Raw genomic sequence first — 22,461 nt, forward strand, 5'->3', positions numbered from 1 at the left:
CCAGTCAGCCCTTCCCAGGGCAAGAGACCAGGAGGGAAGCCTGGCGGGTGGCCTCCCTCTCCCCCTTCCCGCCCCAAGCCCAGTCTCCACACCTTCCCAGGTGTGGAGAGCAGTGCACATCTGCCCACATCCCTGTGAGCCTCTACCCTGGGAACAGGCTTCTGGTGGAGGACAGACTCCCCTGATGCTGGCACCCAGCAGGGCCAACTCAGCTCACCTGAACAGCAGGTGAGAACGGAAAGCAGAGTACCACTGAGGAGGTGGACTTGAATCAGACTCTGGAAGGCGGGACGGTCCAGGGAGGTCCTTCAAGAAGGAAGTCGGGGGCTGCGGGAGGGAGTGACCTTTCCTCCCACTGACACTTACCAAGGTGGAAATAATGGCATTCTTCAGAGGTGAGGAATTGGGTCTGCCCTTTCTCCTGCCAGCTGGTAGGTTCCAGCCCACGTGCGACACCAGCTCGTTGTGGCATGGTTGCTGAAGGGAGGATGTGAGCGGGTACCTAGGTAAATAAGTATAAATAGTGTTCTTTCTGATATGTGACCGGATTATTTTCCAGTTGATTTCAAGCCTTTGCCCCAAGTGGCCCACAGATCAAAAAAAGATAAGGGTCAGTTACAAGGTTGAGCTCATTCTCCGTTGCCATGGCAACTGACCTCAGGCAACCCTCGGAGGACTGCACCCAGCTCCCCAGGTGATATTTTTACTGTCCACGCCATCAATCCCCAGCCTTTCAAAACTCAGACTGCCTAATTGTCAGGGCTCTGTTTTGAAGAGGCTCTGAGTCCCCCATGGGGCCCCAGTTCAGGCTGCCAGAGCTCATTTATAAACCCTCACGAAACACAGGGGACTGTGAGATGGGTCCCTCCTGGTCAGAAAGGCCTGGGAAGGTGCCCCCACAGGGAGGAGGAAGGGCACAGCCCATCCTCCAGGATTAATTAGGAAAACGTGAACTATTTTGGGTGGTGGGGTGTGCCTTCCAGCCGTGGCTGAGTGTTTTAGGGTAGGTGGCGCACCGTGGCGCACCGAGGGGCCCAGGGCCCCCAGCATTGGGGTGGGGGGGGGCCGCGGCGATCCAGGATGGCTTGTGGAAGCATTAGCTGCCTGCCCCAGCAGCCTCTCCTTCCAGAGACCCCCCCACATCATCTTCATCCCAGTTGTGATAACAGGAAATCATCTCCCCACTGTTATTGACGATTTCTTAGTCTCCTATAAAGTGTGGGGAAAAGGCAACTATAGAAAACTTTTGCCTTTTTGGGGCGTCATGACAGGCATTGAGATGCTAGGGGAGTGACTTCTTGGTGACAGGATACCAAGAAGGTCAACACCCCTTGGGCCCGCTTGTGGAGATCAACAGTTCTCTGACTTGCCTGTGAGCCCCAAACACTGGGACACTGGAAACACCGTTCTAATTCCATGGGTCGGAAGCAGTGCCTGAGATTCTGCTTTCCTCACATGCTGCCAGGGGGCTGCTGGGCAGGGGTCCATCTGTGTACACAGGGATGTGCACACTGCAGAGCCACTGGGCCTGGGGTGTTGGGGACCCCAAGGTCAGCCTCCCTGTCCCCACTTGCCTGCTCCCTGGCTTGCCTGCCCTCTGAGGAAGGCCTGTCCCTGTCCCTTTTGACCCAGGTCAACTCCCAGCCAAAATGTCATCCCTTCGCTCCCCCCAGGACAGGCGTGGCTCATTTCCTTGTGGTATTTAATGACAGGTCAATAGATAAGCAGCCTGCCCTGGCTGCCCTGGTATCATTACCAGCGCTCTTCTCTTCTGTCCGGGGGTCTTTGTTCCTTATAGGCAACAAAGGAATCCCCTGTCTGCCTATGTTTCTATTTCCTGTTCTGTGCCTCTCCATAGTTATTTACTGGAATGGTGTCAGGGAGGTCCTTTCCTGGGGTCTCCTCCACACACATCACCTCCTGTCTCATTTGCTTGGTCCACTCTTGGGCCCTCGACTTCTTTTCTTCTTCATCTTGCTCAGTGTGGAGTCCCTGGTTGCTGTGTGCATGTTGGGGCCTGGGGCCTGGGACCTTGGGGGTCTTTACTTGACTGGATGTTCAGGGTGGGCCGTGGGCTCAGCCCCTGGTGCTGGGGATATCAAGTCCGAAGTTTGTTACTGGGGCTGGTAGCAGGGGCTTCAGCCAGGCAGCCTGTACATTCCCAGGCATCACTTCTACTTGCAGAAGTGCTACCACAGGGATGTCGACCCTGAGAGGTCAGATGTGGGGGGAAGTCCCCAGCCCTCCTGCCAGCCCTGAGCTGCTGCTAGCAAGGGACCCGCCGGGCTCACTGTGAAAGCTCTGGGGGTGGCTCCGGCCTTCCCCTTCTCCAGCTCAACTTTTGAATGCTCAAGGAGCACAGGGTAGCTTGCTGGCTCCCAAGCCCCAAGTCCTGTGGCCTTTGACAGTTTCTAAAGCCAGAAAACACTGCTGGCAGGTAACCAGCGTGCCTTGCCCAGCTTTGCTTCATCCCTGGGAGGGGCCCTGCCTCTTGAGGTGTCTGTATCCTCTCTGGTCAGGTGAGCAAGAGTCTCTCTGTCTGCAATGTCAGCAGACCATGGTTCTGTGATGATCCAGAGAGTAAGTTTTGTAGACGAGAACAGGTGTTCTAAGCTATCAGTCCTTGAGAATAGGGGTGACGGTTGGTGTGTGATGGCATTTACCAGTGGAGCTCAGCCCATATTCTAAGCTGTACTAAGTGCTTGACGTTAATTGTTCAGTTTTAATTTACTGAACACCTACTAGTTGCCAGGTCCTGTCCTGCAAATTGGTGGTATAGTAGTGAGCAAAACAACCCTCACAGAGTCTACATTCCTGTGTGTGTGTGTGTGTGTGTATGAGAGAGAGAGAGTTAAATAATCAACTCTAACGTGCCTGGTATTTGTAAATGCCATCAAGAAAATGAAAGGCAGGTAAGGTGCTAGAAAGGATGTGGTAGTCCTGATTTAGCCAAGGGGTTTCCCGAGAAGGAGATCTCACCTCAGCAGACCCCTGAGTGGTGTGAGGGCAGGAGAATGGGGCTGACTGAGAAGAGCGTTCCACTTGTCTGCCTTGCAAAATACTTGTGATGATTCTTCTCGTTTCCTAGTAGAAGCTGAAGCTCAGAGAGGTTAAGTAACTTACCCAAGTTACACAGAGCAAGTAAGCGATGGAACTGGGGCTCAAACCCAAGCCTTTCTGGCTCTGACTTGTACTGAATGGAAGTGGCTAGTTATGCACCCTGTTGACACAAGGCAGCAGCCACCTGTCCCTAGAGGGACATGCCTTAATGATACCACTTCTGAGGCAGCTTCCCGAGTTGGGTCCTTGCTAAGAGAAGATCCAGGCCAGACACAGCAAAATGGCTGGAGCAGGTCACGTTCAGCTCAGTGGAGCCCAAGAACAATGCCCTGTCCACTCCCTCGGCAGCCTGCTGCTCCTCCCTCCCAGGCAGCAAATTATGGCCTCGGAATGTGTGCCCAGGCCTGCCTTTGACATCAGCGGGGCCCACCTGAGCTTCACCTTCAGGATTCTGATAATCAGCCCTCTCTCCTCCTGGCTTCCCCCAAGACCCGTATGGAAATAAGTATGTGTCTGCCAGGGATCAAATGCTTTTGGAGACAAAAGTCGGTGGCGAGGACATTACAGGGAGCTATCATCTCGGCACGATGCTCTTCCACAAAGCCCTCTGCTCCTCTTTCGGGCTGACACAGTTTCAGCCTGAAAGGTTCCAGCAGGCTGACTTGGTTTTAAGCAAAAGCACATCCTATTATTTTTTTGAGAAATGAAGTGTAAAATTAACACTTATTATTCCTGAGCAGAGGAGAAAAGAGAGAGAGAGAGAGAGAGAGAGAGAGAGAGAGATACGCTGGGATTTTCCTACTTGCTGGGTAGATTGTTGAGCAGTTTGGAATTTTTGTTTATTGTTGTTTTTTTAAAATTTATAATAAATCAATAGGTTTCCCCGTGCCAGCCTTGACTTATGGGGAGCAGGAGGCGAGGTCTGAATTTTCAGCAGGTGAAATCTGCGTTTCACTTTACAAATGAGCGGGGCTGCAGAATTCACTTGAGTTGCGTGGGTCTCTCTTATGGATGCCTGTCATGTGCTATTAAAAAGAAAGAAAGAAAAAGAAAGGAGGGAAGCAATCGTGGGTCTTAACTCACAAAATCCTGCAGCCCCCACGCCGGGGCGGAGGGCCTGTGAGCTCCAGACAGCTTTGTCACGCTGCTGCAAGGTGTCCGCCGATCGCCTGCGATCTTATATAATTCAGAGAAGCGATTCTCCGAGGGTGCCGCTGTCTGCGGACCCCGCGCCTTGGGATGCAAGGAGAGGTTGTCAGCGCAGGTGGAGAGAGCGGTGGAGGCGGTGGATCCTGTCAGTATCCGCGGGTTTGCTCGTACTGGGTCACGGGTGCGCAAAGGAGTGTTTGTGACACTAAGTAGGGCAGCCCCTCTCCGCCTCCCCGCCTTCCCCCCAATTTCCTGGATGGTTTTCTAGGCGGAGGTGCACAATAATGGACACCCGAGGGAGTCTCTCGGTCCCCTCCAGTGGGGAGAAGGCCTCCTCCGCTTCTGAAAGATTTGCAAATCAAAAGGTCTCGCTGGAGTAGGAGAGGTTCCCGGATCTGCGGGACCCCCTCAGGCTTTATTATGGTCCCCCGACTTTTACTTGCGGCATGTTTTATTTCTCCTCCTTCCTCCCCAGGTTTGACTCTGAAGCACTTGTGGGGGAAAGAAAAGGGTCCCGAGGCGCCCGGTTGTCTGCTGGGCTCTTGATCTCATTAGCCCGGAACCTCACTTTGACACCAGGTTGGGGCTGTGATTTGCCTAAACCGCAGCCGTTCAGGCCCCGAACCCGTGCGGCTGCAGGGCCGCCTGACCCGGCACATGTTTATGGACGTGGGCGCTGGGCGGAGCTGCCTTTATGAATCAGAGGGGATCAGCTGATGAATTGCTCGGCACTTGGAGAACGGAAAGTGACTGTCAGACATGATTTCTCTGATTTATAAGTTGCAGGAGCCTTCTTTGTCCTCTCGGTGTTTGTATATCAGACAGGCATGTCTCCATTCACAGCCAAGCGGTTAAAGGGCCCGGCTCAGCGGAGAGCAGTAAATCCTCCTCTGCCGTCGGGGCCCTGAAGCCAGCTCTGGCTGGGCAGAGAGGCCTGGCCTGGGCACCTCTCCACCCAGGCTGTTTCCTGAGCCCCTCCTGCAGGTGATGCTTTGGGAGCACCAGGAGCATAAGATCTCAACCTGGCCCTTAGCCAAGTGGTCAGGGTCAGGAAGTCCCACTGGATGTGGTGTCACTGGGTCCATGGAGGACAGTGGTGCAGTGCAGTGGGTGAAGGCAGCCTGGCGGTGGTGTGAGGGGCGGAGGTGGGGACACATGCACATGAGCACAGTTTTGTATCAGGTGACACTTGCTGTTACCTGAGCAAGTGCTCTCCTTCTCTGAACCCATTTTAAATTCCTAGAAATCCCATTATTTCCTAGCAATTGGGGCCATTTCTAAGGTTTCATTTTCAGATAACCCCTGCCTCACTAACATCCAAGAGTTGCCGACATTCTAAGAGGAAGACTACCACAGGGTGGCTTCTCACTCACTCACTCATCCCCCGAACTGCTGCTCTGTGCCCTGCGCTGAGGAGGTTGTTTTGTGCAGGGGCAGGGGGTGTGTCGGGGGTCTTTTGAGGCAGCTCCCCCCACTGGAGGCCATCTCTAATTACGATAGGCGTCTCCCCGTAGGCAGTGGAAGACGTGCGTCAGGCCTTTGTGGTGAGCGCGCCGAGCCCGTTCCCGTGTCCCAAAACTTGTCAATGAATTTCTTTTCTGCTGGTATAAATGGAAGGTCTGTTCGAGTCTCTGCCGGTGCATGTGGCCTAGTTGCAAGGCTCCAGGGGCATGGCAAACACCCGGTAGATTCCAGCCAGTGGGCTACGCGGAGCAGCCCACCTGCACGCGTGTGTCTGTGTGCCTCTGTGGGAGGGAGGATGGGCCGGGGGAGGCCGGCTGTCCCTGCCAGCCTCTGCCAGGGCCTGGGGACCCAGGGACTCACCAGGAGCCTCAGCCCATCTGTGTTTGTGTCTTGCCACTGGCAGAGCCCCTCTGCTCTCTAGTTCTTGCCTTGGAGGGCAAATCTGAGCACCTGGCACCTTTGGTGAGACTGGTTCCCTGGGGCAGTCAGAAGAGGGCTGTGTCCTTGGCTGTCCCAGATAACATTTTTGCCAATACCGTCACACCCAGCAATAAACGCGTATTGAGCACTTGCTGTGTGCTGGGGGCTGCTGTGTGTGTGTTAACTCATTCAATTCCCAAATCAACTAGAAGAGCAAGGCTGCTATTGAGTGTCTCTGCAAAAGGAAACCGAGGCACAGAGAGATTATGTAACTTGCCCAAGATCACCCAGTAAGTGGCCCATGTGATGCTCAAATAGGAACTTCCCCACACCTGCTGCCGACCATGGGGCCACGAGTGCTGGTCCCTCCATTCCTTCACAGCTGTGAGTTGGGGGACTCAGGTGTTCTCATTACATTGAGCATTAACTGATGCCCAGGGCATACCACAGGGAGGAAGAAAAGCCAGGATTTGAACTCATCTCTGCTCCGTTCTGGGCAGAGGTGCCAGACCTTGGCTCTGGGCCTCTGTAACGCTGGCATGACGCAGATGCTCGGCATGCTCTGTTCTCTGGACACCTTTGAGAGAAGGTTTGGGGTCACAGAAGCTCCCAGTTGGGGAGATGGAGCCGAGTTCTGGTCTGAAAGCAGGGTGAGGACTTTGCCCATCATCTGTGATCCACTGTGTAGGCCATCTGTTTCCAAAAGGAGAGAGCAAGAGCCAGCAAGAGAGTATTCTCTTTGTTGCGACATCTTCCAGTGACTGCCGATCACTCACCCTGAAGTCTCCAAGTTCTCTGAGGCTAGCAAAGACCTTCAGTGTGTGCACCTCGGGCCTCACCTGTCCGTGCCCCCCCCACTCCCCCTGCCCTTGAGCCTCAGGCCCACCAGCCCTCTTGCTCCCTCCCAACAGGCCCCACCCCTCCATTAGAGTGTACCCCACTTGCTCCCATCACCCTGGGATGCTCTGTTGTGGGCCAGCCACCCCCCACCAGAATGGGGGCAAAGACATTATCTGTTTAGTTCCTTGAACAACCCCAGCGAAGTTCCTGGCACATAGTTCACATTCAAGAAATATTCAATTGGGTTTCTAAAATCCTGGTTGGACTCCCTTCTCCCTCTGGTACCCCATTCTGGGCCCCTTTCCACCGAGGTGTGGCCTCAGAACCCACACTGTTGAACAGGGCCTGCAACCAGCTGGGGAAATCATGGCCAAGGGCACCTTCAAGAGCCCCCTGGGGTGTGCAGGCCTCTGGGGACCGGGCCGTCAGAGTCAGGATGGATCTGTGTCTGTGGCCTCCACAGCAGGCCTGGTTCTGGGGATGGAGAGGGGCTGGCCCTGGGGCACAGGGCCTCCTGAGCTCCACAGGGGCGTGTCCTGTGGTGGTGCTGACGCTGTGGCTTCTCCTTGCAGAGGAAGGCATCAACCATGAGTGTAAGCTGTGCAACCAGATGTTCGACTCCCCGGCCAAGCTCCTGTGTCACCTCATCGAGCACAGCTTCGAGGGCATGGGCGGCACCTTCAAATGCCCCGTGTGCTTCACAGGTAAGGCACCCATGTGTGCACAGCAGGGAAGCCTGTGAGGAGAGGGATCCCAGCCCGGGCTGCCCCCTCCCCTTTGCCGCAGGCACCCTGGGGGAGCCCCCCATAGTCCCCAGGCCCCCTGCCTTGCCTCCCTCCTGCAGAGCTGACCCACCACCCTACCACTCACACCCTCTGGTGTCCCCTCCAGGGGAGGTTGGGGGATACCTTGCCTCACCCTCTGCACACAGCTGCTTGGAGACCTTGGTCCACCCCACAGCGGCCCGGCTGTTGCCACCTGCCCTTCCTAGCCCCACACTTATCTCCCGGAGCCACTCACTCATCCAGCACCGTGGGGGCTCCCCCATGCACACGATGGCTCCCCCTCCTCCCCAGCTCCCTGTCCCAGCGCATGCTTCCTCCGTGCTCCAGGCTGGAGGGGTCAAGGGCAGCTCTGCTGGCCCAGTCCCCAGCCCCCATCCTGGCTGCCCGCCCGGGTGAGCGGCTGTCCCAGCCTGAGGCGAGTCTCAGGGGCTCTGCCGGCCCCCTGCTGTAGCCCAGATGGCAACCGGTGTGCGTGGGGAGCCTGGCCTTCCCCTGCCTCCCCCGACATCTGCCGTCTGCCACCGCAGGAAGCCCACCCTGGGGAGGGCGCCTGGCGGGAGGGTGTCTCTGAAGCACTCACCTCCCAGACGCACAGCTGCTCAGGGCCCGGGCCGCCTCGGGACGTATGCCACCAGGAAGCCAAGGCTGTGACCCACTCCATGACAGGCCTGGGGAGGGGACCGTGCTGCGCCCCTCTGTGGCTCTCAGGAGTCCTGAAACACCCTGGTGCCTTCTCTCCTCCTCTTGGGAGCCCCTGCTTGGGGGATGCCACAGCAACCAGGCGATAAGGACAGTAACTCATGTTGGGCAGGCAACTTCTCGTGCCAATGTGCTAAGCTTCTTTAATTCAAAGCTCAGCTCTGTCACCTGCAAGCAGTGAGAATTTGGACAAATGTTTAACATTCCTGGTGCCTCTGCTTTCTTGTCTATGAAATGGGGATAGGAGCACTGCCTGCTTTAAGGTCTGTGAGGTGTTCAAAGAGCTCACACATGGAAGATGTCTGGCTGATGAGCAGAGGGGACACATCCATTGGCCTAACTATGTGGTTGGTCATCTTTGAAGTGCTTTATGAGTATTTATTCATTTGATCCTCCCAGTCACCCAGGGAGGTATGTACAATATCATAGTGAACTCCACTTTTTGAATGAGGACATGAAACCCAGAGAGGTTAAGTGACTTGCCCTAGGTTACACAGTCTCTGAGAGGCAGAGCTCAGCTACCCTAGCTCAAATTCCTCTGGGAGGTGCCAGTAATGTTCCCTGGAGCACTGTTTGGCCACTGGCGCCCATGCCTGGGTGAGCCCTACTGGGAGTGGGGTGGGGCAGCTGCCAGGGGTGGCTGGGCTGGTGTCCTGAGTTTGGCCTCTGACGGCCACGTCTGGGCACAGTCTTCGTCCAGGCCAACAAGTTGCAGCAGCACATCTTTGCCGTGCATGGGCAGGAGGACAAGATCTACGACTGCTCGCAGTGCCCACAGAAGTTCTTCTTCCAAACTGAGCTGCAGGTGAGCGCCACCCCCGCTGCACACACCCCCCCCCCCCGGGTTCTTCGCTACCTGTGGGCACCCAGGGTCTTGGGTCCAGTCAAGGGGTGGTGGGCCACCCCTGACTGAGAGCAGCGGGCAGGCTGGCGTGGGTGTGTCCCCGCCTTTGCTGGACCCACATTCTCAGGACAGTCCGACAGCCGCAGGAGGCCAAGGCCCATAGTGACCGTGCTTCCTCCCTGGGGGCTTCTGTTTCCCCACCTTTATCGCATGATGATATTTGACTGGGCTTCAGTTCTGTGACTGGCAGCCAGTGTGGGTGGAGCCAGGAGCTGGGACTGGACTTGGGGACCTTCACCTCTGCCTGGATCAGGATGTCTGATCGACCCCAACTCAGAGGAAGAGGCATCTGCCATATCCTGAGGCTGCTGTGGCCCTCAGGTGGGCACGGGTGGCCATGACCAGTTCCTCAGACCCTCATGTAGAATCTGCAGTAGCTGAGGGGACTTTGGGAGGCTTCCTCCACTGGCACTGCAGCCACCATCCTTGGTGTCCCATGGGGTCCCCTCTTGCCTGTTACTGGTTTTCTGAGGACCGAGATCTGTTCCCAGGTGAAACCACTTTCTCTCCAGTGGTTTTTACAAGAAATTCTTGAGACAGTGGAAGAGGTCACATGCTCACCAGAAACACCACACACGCACACAGCCCGGTGGACAGATAGGCTACACTCACAGCGGGATGCTGCAGCCCCCTCAGACCACACTCCCGTCCACAGGGACCATGCGGGTGAAGGTGGAAGTACCACGCACGGGCACGGACTCATTGGGGCCAGGCGCAGGGTTGGGCAGGCTACAGAAGCATCCTCTGGGTCTCCGGGGCTACAATAATGGCTTATTTGTTGCTCATGTGATGTAAGGGGCAGGTGGCACTCATTCTGTGACCTGGACACACAGAGGGTCCCTGCCCATTCAGGTTGCCATGGTCACCGAGGCAAGGAGAGGAGCGAGGTGGTGACTAGCGGAGCCAGCTCTCCGGGTTTCCAAGGGAAGTGACGCACAGCACCACCTCCCTCGCTGTGGCCACTTGGGCCAGCCATGTGGCCGTGCCCGGCTTCCAAGGGGCCCCCTGCCTGGAAGGGGAGGGGCACCGGCACTCATCAATAGCCCCAGGGACTCCCACACACCATGGGCCCAAAGGGTGTCTCCTAGCAACCACCCTCGCCTACCCATGCCCGTGTGTCAAACCGGGTGACCCTCTGCCCACCCAGGTCACACACGAGGCTGGGCCATGCAGTGCCTGACAGTCACCCATCACTTGGGTGGCAACAGCGGTAGCCACTCCTGGGGTGGGAAGGGTGCAGCTGTGTCCTCTGCTCCACCAGAGCCCCCCCCGCACTGCCAGGCCCAGGCCCACCCCGCCCGCTCGGCTGGCGCAGCCTTCACCCTGGGGACTGAGAACAGGCCCACAAAGCATGCAGAGGGGTCACCACCTACGGTCGGCCATGTCTCCAGCAGGTGGGCCTGGTGCCAGGCCTGGGTTCAGCCTTGATCTCTGACCTGGAAGAGACCCCAGGCAGTTTGCTGGAAAGTCCACTTCTTTTCCTCCTTTGGGCAGCCCCTCTGAGTTCCCAGACATTCTTGTATTGTTTGTGTGACCTTCATTCCATTGTCATATTATGGGACAGAGTTAGGGACCCAATTACGCTAACCCAGGCCCAAAGAATGGGTTCCACTTCCAAAAAGCCATCAGTGAGAGACAGTGACTCCCCCAGCTCCAGGGTCCTCTGCTGTGTCCCCTTGGATCCACACACTGAGGCTGGGCCCCTGGGCTGAGGATACATGAGGGACAGCGGGGACTAGTGCCAGCACCTGGTCTGCATCCTGCTGTCCAGAAGCCTCCTGCCTCCTGTGCTAGCCACGGGCCCTTCCTCAAATGCAGTGCCCTACCCTGCCTGTCTCACCTGCGTGGCCCAGCTACGCATACAGGCCCAGCCCCTCTCCAGCCTGAGCCTTATTACAGCCAACAGGACGGGCCTCTTAAAGCCCGTTAGCACATCTCAATGATGAGTTACGACACTTTGGACTGGCTGGGTCTCTGGGCCTCCTCCGTTGTCCCAGGCACCAAGAGAGGGATGACTGATCTCCTCTTTGTTGGTTCTAAGATTTTTCCCGAGAAGTTTCCCACTCCTGGCTTTCCAGAGCCTCAGCTGCCCGGCGGGGGCATGAAGCTGCATCTCACCCGGGCTCCACCTACCTTGGGTGGGGACAGAGGAATGGTCCCTGTGAGGTGGTGGCTTCCTGGGTCACCCTGTTAACTTTTAAGTCAGATCCTCAAGTGCCGAGAACCTCACTAAATTATAGCCTTAACAAGTCACTATTTTCTGCAATTAATGATTTTAATTACAGACCATTTAAATGGGGAAGTGTTGTAGCAAAGCCAAATCTATGCAAATAATGGCTTTCGTTAAGTAACTTGAATAGCAATTTTCTGGGTTTTGAGAGGAGGGTTTTTGTCTGAGGTTTCATTGTCATTGTGCTGAAGCTCGGGCTGGAAGGTCCTGTTTGGGTGGAAAGGTAAGGGTGACATCTTCCTGGATGGCATGTGAGGGTTTGGGTGGGGCCACAGGAGACAAGGCCCAGCCGGAAGTTCTATTCTTACTGAAGCCTTAACTGACTCTTGTGGCCATATGTCACTTGAGGTCATGTAGGAAGATCCTGGGAAGCTAGTGTTGGTGAGCACAAGGGACTGTGGGCTCAGAGGTCTTGAGAAGATGCACAGCTTTGGATTGAATTCACAAAAGGACCAGAAAATGCTGTTGTGGAGATAAGGGCATTAAGCAGGTTGGACCCTGAGCTGGCTTGTTCTGTCAGACTCCAGTGAGAATGCTTTCCTAGGATGCATTAACAGGTGCACAGTTGCCAGGATGAGGGAGGTGAAAGTCCTGTTTGATTCTGAGTTCAGCTTGTTCTGCCTGGAAGACTGAGATTAATTCAAAGGACTTTGAACAAACCGGGCATTGTTATAACAGTTATTAGGAACATGAGAGGGAACTATGTTGTGCTGCTCATTCACATGAAGCATGTACGTGGCGAGCACACAGTGTGCCCAGCACTAGGTCTAAAACTGAGAAGACAGTGGCGAAAGAGACAAACACATCTGCAGGCCTGTGTTCCACAGGAGTTGCTAGACACTTTGCAATAATGATCAATGACATGAAGAAAATGGGCCAGAGCATGACAGGAGGGAGCTAGGCACCCCTTGATGAGTAGGGTCAGGGAGAGCCACTCTGAGGAGGTGACATTGGAGTTGAGACTCGATATGAGCCAGCAGGGAGTGTAGAGGAGAGCCATGAGTGCAAAGGCCCTGTGGCCAGCATGAGGCAGGGTGTTGCTGAAACACAGCAGTGGGGAGAGGAAGATGGAACCCAGGTCACAGGAAGAAGTTTAGGATATTGAAGGAATTTGGATTTTTTTCCCCATTGTGATGGGAAACCAAGCAGGGGGCAACCACAGGACAGCATTGCTTGTGAGTTTCTTATTAAGTTAAACATGCACTTACTGTGCAGGCCCGCAATCCATTCCTTAGGTGTTTGCCCAAGAGAAAGGAACTCGTGGGAACGCACACGCCTCTAGGCAAGTAACAACAGCAGCTTTATTTGTAGTGGCCCTGCACGGCAAGCCCCCGATTGTCCTCACCTGGTGAATGGGTAACAGGTGTGGTGATGTGGTACATCCCTACCTCAGGCTGCTGCCTGAGAAGCAACCATGGGTACCATAACAACATGGGCAGACTTTAAATGCCAAGGGAAGGAGCCAGATTCACAAGGCTCCATGCTGTACGTTCTCTTGGCTTGACAGTCTACAAGAAAAGAAAAATCGATCAGAGCAGAATAGTTGTCAGGGGCTGTAGGCGGGGGATAAAAGAGGGGAGACTGAACAAGGTTTGTGTGAGCGCCCCACCCCCACTCCTGTCCCCGCAGGTAGGCCGCATCTGAGAGCCCAGCCGCCGGTTGGCCTGTGGGGATTGCTGGGCCTCGGGGACCTCCCAGGAGACCACTCTGGGTGAATGTGGGAGAAGAGGCGGGTGCGTCATGGTGGACCTGCTGGGACAGATGTCTTCAAGCATTTGAGACCCTGCGGGGTCGAGGGACTTCTCAGCCCACCTCAGGAGGCCTAGAGACTCTTGGGAGGAGTCAGAAACAAGGACACAGATCACGGTCTCTGTTAATGGCGGCATAGGCATCGCTCTCTGGAGTCGGCTTGATCCACAAAGGGAATTAAACTGTAGGTGAACAGAGATGGCTTTTGGATGCCAAGAGCAAGAAGTGACATTGAGTTTTTGTCACTTTGAGTTCCCAGGAGCCAAGTGTCACTGAAACAAGACAGTGCCACCCAATCTTCTGGCCCTCTCTGCTCCCATCAACTCTGCTGAGACAGACCCCCTGGTGTTTCTGGGGAGGGTGTACACAGGTAGCCAGAGGACACCCAGGAAGCCCGGGGACGGGCCTCACAGGTGGCGGCCGGGCTTCCGGGCCCCTTCCTCCACTTCTGGCCAGGCCTCTTTCTGTGCACCGTTTGCTTCAGCTGTGCCCCAGGCTTGGGGGAAGGCAGTGCGGAGACTTGATTGGGGTGTAAGACAGCCCAGCAAATGTCAGGGCTGTTGGCCTGTGTTTCCAGCCGCAGGCCTCAGCAGATGAAGGCCTGGGGCCTTGTGGGCCCCTTGCCAGGGGTAAGCCAACCTGAGGGGAGGGGTGGCCTCGGCCCACACAGCCCAGCTGTCTCTGGATCCCAGAGACACTGAGGATGGGCGGCGCCTTCTCTCCCTCCTGAGAACCCCAAATTCTTCCCGTTCTTGGCCACCTGCTCCTCGCCACCCCTGAGGGGACACAGCAGGGAATACGTGGCTAGCCAGCCGTGCAGGGCTGGCTTTGATGGGGGTAAGTCCTTGCAACAGGACAACACCCCATTGTGACCCCATCACGACTTCCTCCACCCCGGGTCTCCACTGTGGGCTAGGTCTGGTCTCAGCACTTTGCAGGAATGGTCTTAGCACAACTGGGAAGCAGGTCCCCTTATCCCGAGGATGGAGACGGACGCTGAGCCTCTGAGAAGGTTAGGTGACTCACTTGAGGTCACAACCAAGTGGCAGAGCTGCGTGCAAAGCCAAATTTGTCTTTGCCACCAAGGCAAACAGAAACCCTCCAAAGTTTAAGTAAATTGCCATTTATATGAGCTAATAGATTTAAATGAGGCCTGCAGTGCTGAACTATAAAAAGCCTTCGTTGTCAGGGGACCCGGAAACTATTTTAGTAGTTGGGCCAAGCAGGTAGCACAGAGGCAGTAACAGGGGATGCAGAAAATGTGCTCCTGGGTGAGCCCAGGTGGAAACGCCACGGGGCCCTTCTGCCGGTTGTCAGGCGCCAGCCCTGCAGAGGAGCCCGAGGGTGGGCTGGGCTCAGGCTGGGCTCAGGGCCACTCACTTCCCAAGGCCCCGTGCTTCCTAGCGCTGCCTCCTTCCAGCCCTTTATGGAAGACCTCATTTGCTTGCTGTGGTGAGGAGGAAGCCTCGACCTAGAGAAAGGTCTCCTTAAAGGTGAAGCTTCTGACGGGCCCTGACTAGTGGGGGAGCCGCCGGGGCACCTCGAGTTCACGGCAGGTGTGCTCCTGCACTTACGTGCACACGCGCGTCCCTCGCCTTGACAGGCCGGGCAGGGGGAGTGGTGGGCCTGCTCCACACCCTGGAAGCTTGACCCCCTCACCGACAAAGCCGGGGGCTGCAGGAAGCGATTCCGCCAGCCGGCCCGCGGCGGCAAAGCGGCCAGCCCAGCATCTAGCGGGCGCGTTTAAAGGATTAGCTCACGCTGTTTGCTTGTATGTGCCTAATCATGCCGCTTCCAGCTAAATGATTACAATTGATTAAAAGCAGAGCTAGGTATTCTAACAAGCAACCCGGAGCCCTTCCGATGGGGCGAGCTGGGCCCTGCCGGGCTGGATCCTGGTACCCAGCCAGGGGCGGTCCCAGCGAGCCAGGGGCGGGGTCTGAGCGCCACTGGATCCCTCCCGGCCCCGCCCCTGAGAACTCTTGGCTCCACCCTTCCCCAGCTTTCATTATCCATCCAACATGCTGGGTACCTACTCTGGGGGACATTGCAGGGCTGGTGACATTGCAGGGCCCTGGGATAGACCTGGGAAATCAACAAGGCCAGCGTTCTTACAGAGCTGACATACTAGGAGAGCACTGCCATGTGTCGGTAAATACATGAACTGGGTAGTTTCAGATTGTGAAATTCTGAAGTAAAACACGGTGTTGTAACAGAGGGGAGGTGGGGTAGAGAGAGAGCATGTATGTGCTGGGGCAGGGGTGAGGGAATATTATGGGTGAAAAATTAGATTGGGCGGTCAGGGAAGCTTTTCAGTTGAGCCCTAAAGAGGAGAAAGAGCCAGTATGGGGAAGAACTGAGGGATCCTCTAGGAAAGGAGCGAGCCAGTGCAAAGGCCCTGAGGCACAGACAGACACGACATGTTCCAGAAACAGAATAAAGGGTAGTGGGACTGGAGTGGGGTTAGTGAGACAGATGGCAGCTGCCTTCCTGCTACATTCTTCTGGGCTAATCTTGCTTCACCTCTTCAGAGGTCATGCTGAAGGCTTCCTGGACATGTGCCCAACTGCTTATCCTGGTGCTGAACACCCTTCCCCTCTGCTTCAGCCCAGTCCAAGTGGCAACTTAATTTCCCATTCATGTGGATTTTGGGAGGTTGAAGGCTCCCTCTGTCATCAATCCATCTATCCACCTGTCTGTTCATCCACCCATTGATCCGTCCGTCCATCCATCCATCCATCCACCTGTCTTTTCATCCATCCCCCTGTGTGTTCTTATTTCTTGAGCTCTTGGAAAGAGAACACAAATAGGGAAAGAAGAAAAAGGAGGAGGGGTGCAATCTCTGGACTCTGGGAACCCGTCTTTCAAACCTCTGGTCCTTGTACAGGCAGTCAAGGAGCCGGCTTCCTGGCCTCTTTGCACTACCACTGTCAGATCCAACGGGATAATTATAACTAATGATAATTAAACAGCGAAAGTGCTGTAGGCACACACTTAGCATTTCACTCTGGCTGCACTTTCCATGAGTAGCCGTGTCTTCTTCCTTCTTGCTTTGGAATGGCCCAGTCCTTGTCACCTCAGAGAGCAGGGCCTCTCCCCAGGGACAGCAAGGACAGTTCCTGGGAGTTAGAACCTATAGCTTGCTCTGGAGCCGGCCGCTCTTGAGGCCAGGAGCCCAGGAGGCTGAGGGCTGGGCAGAGGGCCGTCCTCCCCTGGCAGATGGGTTCAGCTGCCTCTTCTGTTAATGGGATGAGAGCTGCTGCCTTGGGTGGTAGTTCACAGGTGCAAGATGTTTAGACCGTCAGGTTGCTGAGTGTGGTCATGGTGGACTTCCAGCACGATTACTTTGCACTTACTGTCCTCCCCACTGGGGCGGGATGCCAGAGCCCTGCCCTGGCCAGATCCTGCTTCCTGGGGCAGCATGACACGCCCACTCCATGGGGCCCACCGCCTTGGCTTCAAATCCCGGCCTCACTACCAAACAGCTCGGTGACACGAGCAAGTGGTTGACCTTCTCTGGACCTTAGGGCAATGACAGTCCCTTCCTTGTGGAATTTTGGGATTATGAAGGTGATGGTGCTAAAAAAGCCAGGTTTGGTGAGCATCAGCCCATGTTGTCATCGTCAGGGTCATCGTGACCATGGTCCGGGTGTCCGTGGGCTTGCAGTTCATCCAGTTAGCTGGATACACACATGCTCCGTCTCGCTCACAGGCGTGTTCTGAGCACCACCGTGTGCCAGATGTGCGCCGTGGTGGAGACGCAGAGACCTGCGCTCAGCCGCTCACCTCACACGGGGAGGGCCACAGCACACCCACAGGGACACCGTATCCATGATCGTTTCTGGAATCCAGCGTAACACTGTAGTGTTGCATCGCGTCGTATCAGTCACGTAGAGCTGATCCGAAAATCTGAGGAAATCTGAAACTTTGCAAAACTCCAAAAGTTTTTGAGTGCCGACATGACACCTCAGATGGAAAGTTCTGCACCTTGAAACTTTGTTTTATGTAGGAAATCATTTAAAATATCTTATAAAACTACCGTCCAGCCGTGTGCGCAGGGTGTGTATGAAACATCAGTTGGGTGTGTGCACTTGGGTCCCATCCCCAAGCCGTCTCATTATGTCCTTGCTGATATTCCCAGATCCGGAGCACTGCCAGCCCCGCACGTTCTGGGTAACTCAGGCAGTAATTAAACATCAGACCTGCTGCGCACAGCGCGGCCCCGCAGCTGGGCCCCCGGGGCCTGGGTTGGGCCCCCACTCCCTGCAGGTAGCTGTGTTGCTGGCTGAGGTCTGCCTCTCTGAGCACCGGTTTGTCTGCTCTCCAAGGGGGACAAGGCCTTCCCTGCTCTCAGTAAAGTATGACATCACTGTCACCAAATCATCATCATTCCTGCTGCCACCACCTGGACTGGCTGAGTGTCCTTGGCAGGCTGCATGTGTCTGTTTGGGGGCTACATTTGGAGGAAACGAAGGCAGTCACTGATAATGTGCCTTATCGTCAGAGAGCCCAGGACACAGGCCTGAGCTCCTCACCTGAAAGCAGTAAAACTGAGACCGCCCTTCCCAGGTGCTCATGGGATTGGGCCGCCAGGTCTCTCAGGGGGGGTCTCGGGGGCCTTCTGGGAGTGGAATCATTGGCCGGTAGACTGAGGCTCCCCCACCCTTACACAGCGCTGTGGGACAGAGCGTGCACCTGGACAGTCTGGCATGAGTGTGTCCTTAGCCCCAAATGAGGCAGAGGGGGAAGAGACCCCTCAAAGCCCTTGGCAGCCAAGGACAGGCTCTCTCTGGGTGCTGGGCCGGGTGGACAGACCTTGCCTCCCTGAGAGTCCAGTTCCAGAGGGCCACATCAGTACCACACACTGCTCCTGGGGCACAAGGCCGGGCTGCTCTGCACAGCCCTGGATGTGTCACTAGAGAGGAGGTGGGGACATGGGCATCTGGAAGGGTGCCCTTAAGGCAGAAGCCTGTGTCCAACTCTGCTCAGATGCCCTCCTCAGCCTCCGGGGTCAGCCTGCCTGAGCAATGAAGCGTGTTGAGGCCCAGGTGGGGACTGGGGGACCTCCCCCAAAGGCCCGGCTTGGAGCAGAGATGGCACTTGGAATCGGCCTCAGGCTGCCTGTCTGCCCATCAGAGCCTGTCATTCATGCCCTAGGGCAGGGGGCCAACCAACTTTAGAGGGGCACCATGCCATTGCGACAGATGGGCACGGGGGAGCTGCCAGGAGCCTCGAGCCTGCGGCCATTATGTGTGCCTCCAGCCCAGCCCTCGCCAGCGCGGTCCCAGCCGGGACCAAATGCCTTTAGTTTCTTAGTAACGATGACAATACTTGTAACGGTGGGTGCCACGGTGGTTCAGCAGCCACAGAAACGTGTCCTGTGTAAAGCCTCGCCTGCCATCGACAGGGACAAAGAGGACTTCTCGTGTACAGGAAGGACAGGCGCGGGGCCAGAGGGTGTGGATCTCAGTCTTGCTTCTCGCTCTCGGTGGGACCTTGGACGTCTGGCTTTCTTCCTGGGGACTTACCACCCTCACCTGAACGATGGGCCACCAGTACCTTTCTTGGCGGGTGATTGTGGGGAGACAATCGAGGCCGGTGTCCAGCCCCCCAGAGGGGCTGACGGTGGAGAGTAGGTTGGGGGCAGAACTGGGAGGGACAGGCTCAGACACATAGCTGGTAAGTGGCAGAGCTGAGCTGCTTCCCCGGGTGGGGGAGGAAGCCTTTTGCCTCCATTATCTTACCCTCAGGGCAACCCTGTCAAACCAATGCTGTTACTGTCCCCATCTTACAGACAGGGACAGAGGCCCAGCTGGGCCAAGGCTGAGGTGGGATTTGAACCTGGTCAGTCTGCTCTGCAGCCCGAGCATCAGCCGTTGCTGCAGTGTCACACTAGGGTGCAGCTCTCATGTGGTTGGGCCCCTTTCGTCTGGTTTCATCTTGATGATACCCGTTGCCTTCCCCCCTCATCCACAGAGGGGCCTCCTGCTAGGGTGCTGGGCTCTGGCCTGGCTGGGGGTTCTTGGCCCCCACCAGCCAAGAGAAGCGGCCAGGGTGCTCTCGGTGGAAACCTGGATTGCACTCTTTGGTCGAGCAGGAACAATTACTAATGACATTTAGAGAGAAATTAATGATGAGAAATGCAAGTTGGCATTTCAGGAGTGCCCGTCAGCAGCCGCCCGGCAACGCTCACAGGAGAGGCGAGGGCTGGGGGCTGGGCAGGCGGGGGAGACGGAGGCGATGGCAGAAAATTAATTTTGCTGTGTCAATAATGGATGTGGCTGCACTTGCTCTGCTTCTGAAGTTTAGACAGAATCCATCAGGGACTGGCCGGGGTGTGTCCAGTACTGCAGGAGAGTCACTGTGACTGAACCATGGGTGAGGGCAGGTGACAGTTTCAGCGTGGTGTCTTTTTTAGGTGGCACTGAGGGACAGTGGGATGGGGCTATAATAGGGGACAGCTGGGGGAAGGAGGTGGTAGTCTTAGGACTGGGTCAGTTGGGCTAAATCCAAGGGCCACCTCTGATTAGGTGGATGACTTGGCAAGCCCCCTTTCCAAAAAGGCTCAGAAAGAGCCTTAGTTTCTCCATCAGTAAAATGGGACACTTGCTGGTTAAAGAGGACAGCATCTGTGGCTGGTGGACAGGGTCTAGCACTGATCAGCTCTGGGGCCTCAGGGAGTCAGCCTCCTGGGCCTCAGTTTCCTTACCTTATTAATAAAGGCATTTTGAGGATTGAATAGTTCGTGTATAGAAGCACTAAGAACAATGTGTGGCACTTACTAAACTCTAGGTAATGGTTAGCCATTGTAATCACGGGAAAGCTCCCTTTTTTGAAATAGAAACAATCATTTAAAGGTCCACAGGTCAACACCGCCTACCTTGGTCTGCTAGTCTGTGTCAAGATACTTCACAGTTTGCAAGGATCATCTCATGGTACCTCAGTAACCTGGGGCCACTAGAAGTGCTTTTCAGTTGCAGCATTTTACAGACTTGAAATCAGAGGCTGGGGACTGAACATTAGGCAGGCGACCAGCAGTGGGGAGTGGGCTCAGGGTAGGGGTGGGGTGTGCATTCTGTCCATTTGGGCTTGAGTTGTGATCAGGAGAGCGAAGTGGGCCCTGCTCCCCTACTCAGTGACCAGGCCCTCTGCCCAAATCAGAGCTGGTGCACAGCCCCAGAGGGCTGCAGCCCTGGCCCGTGACACTGTCCTGGTCTCCCCGCTTTTGCTTCCAATGCTACTGCATCAGAAAGTGTGGCATGGCCGTGGTCTTGCATGGACAGTGAAGGCAGAGCCCGTGTTGGTGTTGGTTAAGACAGTGTTGTGTTGTGACGTGCTGTAAAACCCTTTTTGTGTGTGGTCTGATTTGAACCTCATATCAAGTCTGCTAGGTAGACATATTAGTCCTACCTTTCAGTTGAGTAAATGGATACTTGAGAGAAGTGACGGGACTAGCAGAGGGTCACAGGGACAGTGTCTGTCAACACCTGATTTGAACTCCAGCCTGTGTTCCCTCCTACCCACACATTTCCCCCACATTCCTTTCTCCCACCATCCCTCCATCCAACCATCCCCTCCCACCCCTCATCCGCCTGTCTGTCCATCCACCCATCTGCCAGCTATTCTCCATCCATCAGCAGCACATCTGTCTCCCCGTCCATCGGTACTGAGCGGGAGCGGGAGCCGAGAGCTGCGTAGCCTTTATGGCTGCTTCCCCGTGTGCTCTTAACCCCGCTGTTGCCCGCACCTCTCCCCACCTTAGCAGGGCGTGCACACACGTGGACGCACCCCTGTTAGTTGAGTGGCGTGGGGGAAGAGATGGTTCTTGGTCTGCCTCAGGGGCACCGGCGGAGTCTGCTGGTGGTGGAAGGGGAGCCATCAGGCAGACCACTTTGTCATGGCGGGCAGGCGTGTGGACAAGGCAGTGTACCCCCGGTGTGGTTGGAGGCTGAGGGGATTCAGAGGACAGGGACGGCATTTCAGGCTGATCCACAATGTTCTTGGGGACCAGCCTCCCACGGGTGGGCAGCCCACCGAGCCCTGCCTCCCTGGGGGGGTGGGCATCAGCCGCTGCCCGTCGCTTTGTGAGACTCCGTCTCTGGACCAGCAAGGGTGCACACCTACGTGTTTCCCGAGAACCGTGGCTATCATTAACTGTAATCGGTCTCAGCTGCAGTTTTGATCACTGGTGCATGCACACAATTCATCACAGCAAATTAGGTCCATCTTCAGAACTTCTGGCCCTGCAGCCTGGGGGCCTGTGAGCAAGGGGGGCTGAGCCGTGTGGGCTCAGGGAGCCATTTGGGGGGATGCTGGGTCGTGTTTTCTGAGGGTGACCACCATCTTCATCAGCGAGGGGAATTTCCAAGAATTTCGAAGACGCAGGAAAGTTTTCCTTTTAACAAAAATTTCTAAGAAAGTAGAATGGATCTGATCAAAAAGTTTTTAGATATCATTTGCAAAACCTAAAAGCACTGGGTTAGTTCAGGGACCTGAACATACGTGTTCTGTATAATTAGTGACCGTGTGACCTAGATTTTCCAGTGCAGCCCTGATTCTCCAGTATTCCATCCCTGCTATTGGCTATTTGTCCTGATTTTCGTTTGGTGAAATGCGCTGCTCTGTGTGGAGCTGGGTTTGCTCGTCACATTTTGATGAATAAGTAGCGAAAATTTTAAAGAACTGCAAAGAGTCAGAAAATTATCAAGGGGGAGAATTCCCTGCCATTTCAGTTACCTCCAAGATGGCAACGTTTTTCACAGGTCCAGGGGAGCCTCGTGCCCACCTTCCTGCCTCCCTCCCACAGAACCAGAGAATGCTCCCACTCTTCTCTCGAGTAGCCACCAGGCCCCTGTCCCCTTGGCTTGCCAGTGACCACAGGTGAGGCCTTTCGGCTGTGTGCTTCAGTGCTCAGGGGCAGGAGCCCCGGACCTCGTAAGGGCCCTCGCTTCCAGGGCCTGGCACCAGAAGCTGTGCCGTTGACCACGGTGGTCAGCTCGGGTGGCACAGAGGAAGCCCCTCCACTTCCTAGAAATGGAGATGGTCTTGGAGCCAGCACGCACTAGTGCTTAGCAGGTGGCACAGTGTCCCCTGGGTGCTGCAGCTGTCACCCAGCCAGGCCATCTTGTTCTGGGCAACTTCAGCTCTGGAGCCAGAGTCAT

General features: G+C 55.7%; 1 protein-coding gene across 4 annotated transcripts in view; it reads left to right on the forward strand.

Moving 5' to 3' along the window:
- ZNF423 (zinc finger protein 423) overlaps positions 1-22,461 on the forward strand; it is a 315,284-nt gene that overhangs the window by 281,361 nt on the left and 11,462 nt on the right. For all 4 annotated transcript variants that reach the window (XM_079117258.1, XM_079117259.1, XM_079117260.1 and 1 more), the window contains 2 exons: positions 7,506-7,637; positions 9,107-9,222. In XM_079117258.1, the coding sequence (XP_078973384.1) occupies positions 7,506-7,637; positions 9,107-9,222 (248 nt within the window). The remainder of the gene's footprint in view (positions 1-7,505; positions 7,638-9,106; positions 9,223-22,461) is intronic.

This window comes from Sciurus vulgaris, assembly GCF_902686455.1.
Source record: "Sciurus vulgaris genome assembly, chromosome: 17".
Taxonomy (NCBI): Eukaryota; Metazoa; Chordata; class Mammalia; order Rodentia; family Sciuridae; genus Sciurus; species Sciurus vulgaris.